Below are 9,636 nucleotides of genomic sequence, written 5' to 3' on the forward strand. Positions count from 1 at the left end.
TTCAGTTTGTAAAACCATTATGTGAGATATGTCCCTCTTTTTGGCCCCCTATCCTCCAGGTATGTCAGGCTTTGACCAGATTTCTTGCAGTAAGAGGTTCAGAGGTATGGTATATCATTATTTAGTGACTTTCCTCTTGATATCATCCCATTGACTTAGCAGACTCCAGGATGTGTTATGCAGCAGTGGCCATAAATTTGGTCCCACACCCTGGACATTCTGTGGAAATCTATACAGTTGAGAGTTATGTATGTCTGGGCATTGTTAACAGACTGTCAAGCTTGTGTAGCAGTGTTGTGTGTAAATGTTTGTTGGGCTGAGTAGGGAGAGTAGCAGATGTGGGTGTCATAGATCCTTTTCTATCTGACTGTGCATGCTGCTACAGTTGCAGATGGTCTATCAGGTGTATATGTTTATAGGGGCAGACTGAGAAATGTCCTGTAACACCTCAGGATTCCCAGTAGACTGTGAGTTGGGGCAGTATATGTCGGTGTAGTGTGTGACTGGCAATCAGGATATGTTTGTTCAAACAGTCGTTATACTCTAAAGTTCATTTGGGGTACTGGTATGTTGCTGTGACTGTGGTGTGCGTAGGTGTGGATGGACAATATATCACCAATGTCTGCTGTTCCCTAGAGTTACATCCCTGTAGTGCATGATATATTTGCAAATACATGGGTAATTCCCCCGAGCTAATTTGAGGTAGTGTCATGTTGGTTTTACTGTGGTTCAGAAGGTGCTGGGTGAAATGGTTGGCAGCTCTCAGTGTTTTTTCTCTTCTGTTACATGACTGCAGTCATACCTCTTCACTGTCCAGCTGTCTAGACACTGTCTAGATGTGTGGCTCATGTGTTTGGTCTGTTCTCCATAACAGTTGTGGGTTTCTGACAAATCACTTGGATAATGTGAGCATTAACATCAGTAAATAATGACAATAATTTATGTTTCAGACCTGGAATCTATCAGAAAATATATGTTACATCAAACCATGCTACTCTAGCAGACTTCTATGCGTATAACAGCCATATTTCAAATGTGTCACTATTGTTTGCCCTTTATTCCCCCACTTTGTCAGGCTGTTTGCAGATGTCTTGCAGTAAAAGGTTGGATATATCTATATATATATATATATATATATATATATATATATATATATATATATATATATATATATCTATATCTATATATATATATATATCTATATATGTGTGTGTGTGTGTGTGTGTGTGTGTGTGTATATATATATATATATATATATATATATATATATATATATATATATATATATATATTTATAGATATATAAATATATATGTATATAGGAGTACTATGGATATTTATTTTCCCTTATGTTAAATGTCTGTAGTGTATATGTTTGTAAAAACAATGCAAATTCCTACAGTTCAATTGTGTAGAGGTATGTTGCTGTGATTGTAGTGCTCAGGGTTCTGGGTTCTGGGTTCAAGACTTGGTAGTAATGACTTTGTTAATTCATGTTAAATTACCATAATGCGTGATTTGTTTGTAAAAGCATTATAAATTTCCGCAGCTCAGATGGTGTAGTGGTACATTGCTGTGACTTGTAATGCTCAGGGTCCTGAGTTTGAGACTTGGCAGGGTTGGTTATTTTGTTGCTAATTTTAAAAGAAATGGTGGTGTAGACATCAATAGACTTGATAGTGAAGAGTTGGGTTCAAGAAGTAATATAGGGCTTAGAATAATGATTCTTTTTACAAATAAAAATGCCAAGGTGAAAGAGATAATAGACACGAACTGGAAGTTATTAAGTGTAGATGACAATATTTCAATTATAGTGGGAACCAGACCAAGATATACTTACAAGAATACAAAGTCCTTAAAGAGACTGCTTTGTTACGAGCAAGATGGAGTCCATAATGTATTATGCTCTGATAGGCATGGCACCTTTGCCTGCAGAGGCTGTAACCAGTGCCCCTATATGGCAGGTGACAATAGGTTTGTTCACCCTAACACTGGGCAAGAGTATCTTTTTAAGCAATATGCTGATTGCAAGATGAGTGACTTGGTATACCTGGCACAATGCCAAGTATGTAAATCATTTTATGTAGGCAAAACTAATAGGACCCTGAGGGAAAGGGTAAGGGAGCATATATATGCAGTTAACAAAGAGGATGATAAGAATGCTCTGGCAAAGTATGTATTGACCTATGGGACGATGCATAAGTTTAAGTTTAGAGTGCTAGAATTAATTAATAGGTAATGTCAAGAATTATACGGAAGGTCAAGAGAATAAATGGATTATATGCCTACAAGCTCATAGAATAAGTGGTTTGAATGATAGGACAACATTAAAACCTTTTCTCTTGGCTAGACACTATGCACACTAGACATCGCATTAGATTAGGTTCTGTGTGAAGGAACTACTATAAGAGTCCTATAAGTTAATTCTTTTTATGATTTTTTACATTATGTTTTTTAATATGGAGTGATTTATTATACAATGTTATATAATTATATTTATTTGATTAAGTAGTTTTATAAGGTGCTTATCTATTGCTTAGAAGTTTAAATTTATAAGAACATTTTAACCCTTTTATAGGTTTCATAGGTTTCATAGGTTTCATAGGTAGATACAAGGCTATCTGCCCTAGGGCATTTATAAGCCTAGCCGGAGTGTATTTGGCTTTCACCTCCCTATCAGATTAGCCTAGTGTGCCTCTCTATAGTAGGTCACAGAAGGTAGCCCTTTAAGATTAGTTTACTGTGACTTTGTTGAGCAGGAACACAGAAGAGATCCCAGGGGTGAATTTGTGATTTCCCATCCACGCATCCAGATTTCGATTGAAGAGGGTCAGCGAGGGGCTATATCTAACATGAATTGGTATTCTATTCCAGAGTGAGGGGAGCCTCTGGGATATGAATCTGTCCCTCCAGCATGTCCTATTTATTTTTGTGCTGAGGTTTAAGTCCCTGGAGCGTGTAGCTCTAAGGGATTTGGATTTTTTTGAGGTGGAGCATGTCCATTAATTCTGGGTTAGACATGGCTTTGTACGTCAGTCATAGATTGCCTCTGAATAGATGGTAAGCAACTGAGTAGAGCTGGAGTTTCTTTAGTCGAGCTGCATCGGACATCTGTTTGTAGCCCATGATCCTCTTGGTGAGGTACTATTGGGGTCTCTCCAGTTGCTGCAGGTGTCGGATAAGGTACATCCCAAAAGGGGCATTGTATTCAATTATGGGCCTGATGAGTGATGAGTAGAGGGGCACAATGACCTCTCTTGATCTAGATGCGAACCCTTTCGTGATAAGGTGGGCTATACAGAAGGTCTTTCTAACCACTTTGGCAACGTGATTATCAAAGGAGAGATTACTATCTACGTTGGTCCCCAAATCTCTAATTACTTCTTCCATACTTAATGGATTACCACCTATGTGGTAATTTGTGGGCACTTTGTTTTTCCCAAAGGGGATGACTATGCACTTTTTAGCATTTAGCTTGAGGCCATGGTTCTGGCACCAAGCATCCGTCTCCGTGCGACCCTTTTGGAGGATGCTTGTGTCAGCTGGAGAGTCAATTATGGCTCCCAGTTTGCAGTCATCTGCGAACTTTGTCAGCCATAGTCCCCCCGTGTTAGCCTGAACCTCAGAGAAGTATATACCGAATAAGAGAGGTCCCAGGTTCATGTATGTGTGACATCATAATTGATTCTTTGGTGTAATTGGTGTTTTACATATGAATTTAGTATTTATTGATGTTAGTTAAGACAGGGCATTTGAAAGTCTGATGAAATGTTTTGATAACGTAAAAGCGCTCACTGTATTACTGTTTGTGTGGATCAATTAAACTTCTTTCTTGTTTGGATATCTGCTGTGCAGTTGCATTTTTGGCTCGAAGGGGCACTTTACCCAGGATGGTTGTGTTTTTTTTCTACTGTATTTTGTTGCTGAGCAGAACAAGGGCTGATGGAGACAGAGTGAATAAAGCACTTTTAAGCAGCTGTAAGTGGGTTTGTGTGGTTTTGCACAAAGCTAAGCAATGCTAACAGATGGATAAGTCCACTAAGTTAAGTTGAACAGTGCTTAAAGGGGTAAATGCTGTGCACTACTTAAGAGTACACAAATCCCCTTACCTGAGATAAATGCTGCTTGGCATTCACATTTAAGCACTACTTAGCATTGCTCGGTTTTCATTTTAGAAGTATATCAGGATTGTAGATTGATTCATCATTACTGACATATTATTAAATGTTTATGATTTACTGTGCATGACACCCCCTATGTGCTTTCATTACATTACCTTGGGGTGTGACTATACTGTTTGGGACACTTGTGTATACATAGATGATTTCACATGTTATATGCACTCACACTTCCATTTTGGACCTACTACACTACCCTGGGTGACATACATCAATTACTACATAATTTAACATAAAAAATATTTTAATAATGCTTTCCTTTGTAAAAATAAAGTGTCTGTCTTCCTACTCGAAAAGTGAAAGCCTGCATACTAAACCGGGACTCTGACCATTACGTTATCTCATCGTTGAGATATTAGCTATACATTTTTATTTAGCTGCTATGATATGTTTAAGCAATGCTGAGCAGAGGACCCTAATGGCCAAACTCCCTCAGCTAAGCTTAAACATACCTTAGAATGGAAAAAAATTAATATTAATAAAACCACTTTATAATTTTTAATTTATTCAACTGTACAGATATTTGCAGAATGTCCAGCTTATTACCTCATATTTGTGGTCCATTTCTGATATGACTGTGATATTCTAGAAAACCATTGGCAATTCACTCAGGGTTTAAGTCAGAACATGCTGACAGACATTTGAGTTTCAGATTTCATACCCTTCAGAAAATCTGTCCTAATGAAAAATCTGGTATTCTATTCTATCAACTTTGCAAGTTTGTAAGTGCAATATTTAAAAGGTGTCCCTATTTTTGTGCCTTTGTCCCCCCATTATTTATGACTTTGCACAGATTTCTTGCTCTAGGAGGTTGAGAGGTATGTGGGGCAGGCATCTGTGCATTCTGTGAAAACCTGTACAGTTGAGGGGTATGGCCATACGGCTCTTTCACAATGCAGGGGGTGTGTGACAGTACCTGTTACACACACCCTGTATTGCTTCCTGTTGGAATAGCTGTTTTCAGTGTATGTGGACACTGAAAGAACTTGCAAAGTGCCATATGGCACTTTGACAATGCAGGGTGTGTGTGACAGTACCTGTCACACACCCCCTGCATTGTTTCCTATCCAGACTTCCTGCTTTCTGTGTCCACAGACACTGAAAGCACTTGCAAAGTGTCGTATGGCACTTTAACAATGCAGTGTGTGTGTGTGTGACAGAACCTGTTATACACCCCCTGCATTAATTTCTTGCTCCTCTATCTATTTCAGTATCCATGGACACTGTTTTATTACTTTATTTGATTTCAGTATCCACAGACACTGAGAAGCTTTTGAAAAGTGCCATATGGCACTTTCTGAGTGCAGAGGGTGTATTGCATGTGCATGCACTACTTAAACATGCCCCCTGCACTCAGTAGTGTTTGTGTCCATTTACCCTTAGGAGTAACACACCTTCATGAATATGCAAGGTATGCTGCTGTTAAAGCTAAGCTGAAATGGACATGGTTCACTCTATTCCTGCATGGAGTTTATTGAATCCCAGGGGTGGTCAATCTATCAACCAAGTGAAATACTACTTAACTTAATGTTACAACTGCACTAAGCCAAGGGTACTTCTCTCATCCCAGAATGGGTGAGGTGATGTCAGACATTCACTCCCATTTTTCCTGTCCTGCAACTCCAGCATTTTTGCCATTAGCTGAACATAGGTAATCTTTGGTGCAGTAAGTGTTATATCCCTCTGCAACATGGGGTCAGATTAAACATTTCTATGTCTAACAACTGCTATAACTCATTTATCTAGCCATCAAGTGTTATGAACAATACTACCCCCCTTGTGTTATTATCCCAATGAATATTTTATATTGTTAAATGTCTCATATTGTACATTTTTGTAGTGTATGGTTTTCCATTAATGTGCTTCTTTTTTGAAACAAGGAAAAGCTTATATGAGGTGTTCGTAGATCAGTGCTCTACCCCAATTAAATCATTTAAATAAAATAAATAAAAAAGAAGGAAAGCCATTTCTGCCATTTATCAACAATGTTTCACTTTTGCTTACAACATACTGGAAGGACAATTGCAGATCAGACTGCATCAGAAATCCAACCCATTTTATTTCTCTGCTGTCCCATATCCTGTATGATGTATCCAATCAGAACTCAGTGAACTACAAACACTGGCAGCTAAATCTGTAAAACAGCAGACATAACACTTGAAGCTGGGGTTATTGGCACCCAACATTAGAAGTATGATGTTACTGTTTCTGACAAGTCATCATGTTCCTGCATCAGGAACTGAATGCATTGTGGTGCAATGCTCATTGCTTCAAGTACTCTACTGGATCTATTACAACTGCCTTTACTCAATTGTGTGTCGGTAGTTCAATTGTATTTTTCTATTTAAGAAATATAAATAAATAATTACACGGATAACACATTCCTTACAAACAAATGCATAAACAGCTATCATTTATTTATGCAAGCCACAGTATACAAATTATTTCTGAAGAAACAAGCAGCAGAAAACGACACAGTAGTGCTTGGTATGCAGAGTAGCTGTTTCAAGTCCCATGTAATAGACCACCAGGATTACTTTGGCTGTTTTGCAAATTGCAGATATCCAGTAAACGTATGCTGCCATAAGATGTAAGATGTTAGCAGAATGTGAGCTCATCACTTGAGGCTATCTTATATAGAAATAATTAACAAAATGCAATCTGGGTTCCAAATACTACTCATTGATACTTTGTTTGACATTTTTTATTTCAGACTCTAACCAGTGGAATGACGCAGTCTGCGCTACCCCGATGTCTTTTGTATGCAAAGCTTCCAGAATGCACAGAAGTTGAATAGCACTTCAGCAACTGATAACCTTAAATAAACATTCTGGATATGATTCCTGAATTAAGTCATTTATTTGCTTGCTGCACACATATTCCTCAGCTTTGTGGCTAATAAGTCTAATTATGAAATTATTTTAAATCTTGAAACTGTCTGTATTATGTGAAATTTGAGGTTTTGGAAAAATATTTCTTTCTTTAAGTTAATAAATATGCTTATTTGCTTTACTTGTGTTTTGGTAATGTCTATGCTTGCTTTATGTTGCTTAAAAAAAAAACACTGGGAGCAATTCAATAAAGCTTACATGGTCGTTTTTCCCGTGTTTGTGTTGTGGCACAATGCAAACATGAGCACTGAGAGTTTTAGATTAAGTAAACTCTATGTAGTGGCATGCAATCATGAGCACTCACGGACAATTCCGGAAACTTTTGTGAAATGCAAATTTCAGCATAAGTAGCTGAAATTTATGCAAATGAAGTGAAACAACATGGTAGAGTGATCCAAAAACCTTAAATCCAACCGTGTAGACTCTGTGTCTGTGTTGGTTCTGTGTACAGGAGTCTACATGGAATCAAGGGTATGTAAAACTCCAGATATATGGCGAGAATGGCCATGAAAAGGCAACACATATATAATGGCCTATGTATACACTGTGGACATCCAAAAGCATTGGGAGGTGTCAAAATAGTATTAATTTAAAATACTTTTTAAAATCTTTTTATTTTTTTTATTTTATTTTACATTTGTTGACTGGGATAGCCCGACTGGATACATGTCCATTTTCAGCAGAGGCCCGGGGAGAAAAGCTCCAGTAATACAGATAATAATATACATGATAAAGTAGAACTTGATATACAAAGTATAATAGATAACACACACATATTACAAGACTAATAAGATAGGGTTTATATATAATGTAGCCACATTCACCCCCCCAAAAAAAAAGTCAGGGGGGCCACCTGGCTAATGGTTGTGTATCTGTTACACAACATAAATCACTTTACAGATTATGATTAAGTTATATGCACATGCGTACACAGTATGCTGCAAACCTTGTGAAGCTTATGAGAGTTGCCTCACTGTGTGGGTGCACACAAAAAACATGGTGTCCTGATGCACACACTATGCTGCAAACCTTGTGAAGCCTGCAACCATTGCCTCACTGTACATGTGCACACACAAAACAAAAAGTCCTGATGTCCCAAGGACTGCGACAATGGAAATAATGAGGACACAAAAGGAGGTCAATGTGAAAAGAACTGCACAACTGATGACCAGAAAGCTTACAGGTGCATCCTGGAGCATACCACCTATCCCTCTGCACCAGTTAAAAAGTCTAGGTCAAGACACAGCCCATTCAAATGGGCTTTTTTGGGATAAAATCTTAGGCCACTTATGTAAAGCTGGCCTGAGGGCCGGTCTTTTCAGCACTACAAATAACTTGCAATACTATTTCCGGTCTTATACCTGCATTCATGTGGGTTTCCTCTGGGTGCTCCAGTTTCCTCCAGTGTTACAAAGATGTGCATCTGGAGTGTTTCTCCTTGGGCCTCTGCTGAAAATTGGCTTTGTTTCAAGTCGGACTTTCCTGGTAAACAAATGTCAGATAATTAACCACAAGTTTGCACAGTGCAGCGCTTGCCACATAAGGTTTTAAATATGAATAATGGAAACATCATTGAAAAGAGAAGTATCGTGTAGTGTTACAATAGGTACAGTAATACCCTGTCCTGTGTCTCTACACTAGTGCTCCCATGCTGTTGTCCAACTTACACAGCAAATGATCATGTAGCTTTAAGCATTCGACATGGATATTATGTAAATGACTGCAAACTGAATCATAAAAAGTAGGAACTGTGTAGAGCTGTTAATTTTTGTATGCTCCTACATGGTGTTTATATTTCCCATGGATTCCGATGACATCTGGAGGGTGTGACAGGCAACTTTGTTGTTTTTTGGGTGTATTGCATGTTTGTGCAGTGCGCTGTTTTGCACAAATGGTTATGGCAATGCATACTTTGGGCAAGCAGACCACCCATGTGTCAGACATGAGCTAGACATCCAAAAATAGTTGAGTGCTGGGCATTACGCAAACCTGGTAAGTGGGGCTGCACTCAGCTCATTCCCTCCAGTTCTGGGACTATGCATAACTACTCCTGAGGCACCATGTCTTAGGTATTATAATAAAGTAAGCGTACCTCCTAAAGCTAAAGTACAGCTATCAGTAACAAGTAGAAACAGTATTCAAAATGAAGCACTGTACAACAATGGCCAATGAAGTAAAGTTCTCTTGGAGAATAGGTAGTGTGGTTAAATTATATAAAACTTATAAAAGTGCAACATATATAACAAAAAACTTGCATAAATTTCCAGTACTTCAATTAAATGCACTTACAAGATATTCATGCTGTGAATACAGTTATACTGTAGCAAAATTATGGTTCCAAAGTATCCAGTCTTTTAAGTCTAATATACAAAGTATCCACACTGAAGCTGTAGTAGCTGCTGTGAAACTGTGATAACAGCTTAACCAGTCTAACAGTTCAAATAAGAACTTCTAGCTTTAATGGCAGTTAAAATCCGTTTATTATAGAAAAAGTTAAAATCTTCATGTCAAGTTAAAATCTTTATGTAGAATAAAACGGTCCCTCTGTATTCCAAATGATAAGCACT

At 38.0% G+C, this 9,636-nt stretch overlaps 1 protein-coding gene across 1 annotated transcript in view; it reads left to right on the top strand.

Annotated features, from left to right (window-relative positions):
* The window catches only part of LOC122816611 (lectin-like), a 166,809-nt gene extending 159,619 nt beyond the window's left edge, over positions 1-7,190 (top strand). Inside the window, exon 6 of the mRNA XM_044089518.1 lies at positions 6,892-7,190. Within this exon, the coding sequence (XP_043945453.1) occupies positions 6,892-6,971 (80 nt within the window). The 3' untranslated portion in view covers positions 6,972-7,190. The remainder of the gene's footprint in view (positions 1-6,891) is intronic.
* Positions 7,191-9,636: the final 2,446 nt, after the last annotated feature.

This window comes from Protopterus annectens, chromosome 12.part0 (assembly GCF_019279795.1).
Source record: "Protopterus annectens isolate FY-2018-M chromosome 12.part0, PAN1.0, whole genome shotgun sequence".
NCBI classification, from domain to species: domain Eukaryota; kingdom Metazoa; phylum Chordata; order Ceratodontiformes; family Protopteridae; genus Protopterus; species Protopterus annectens.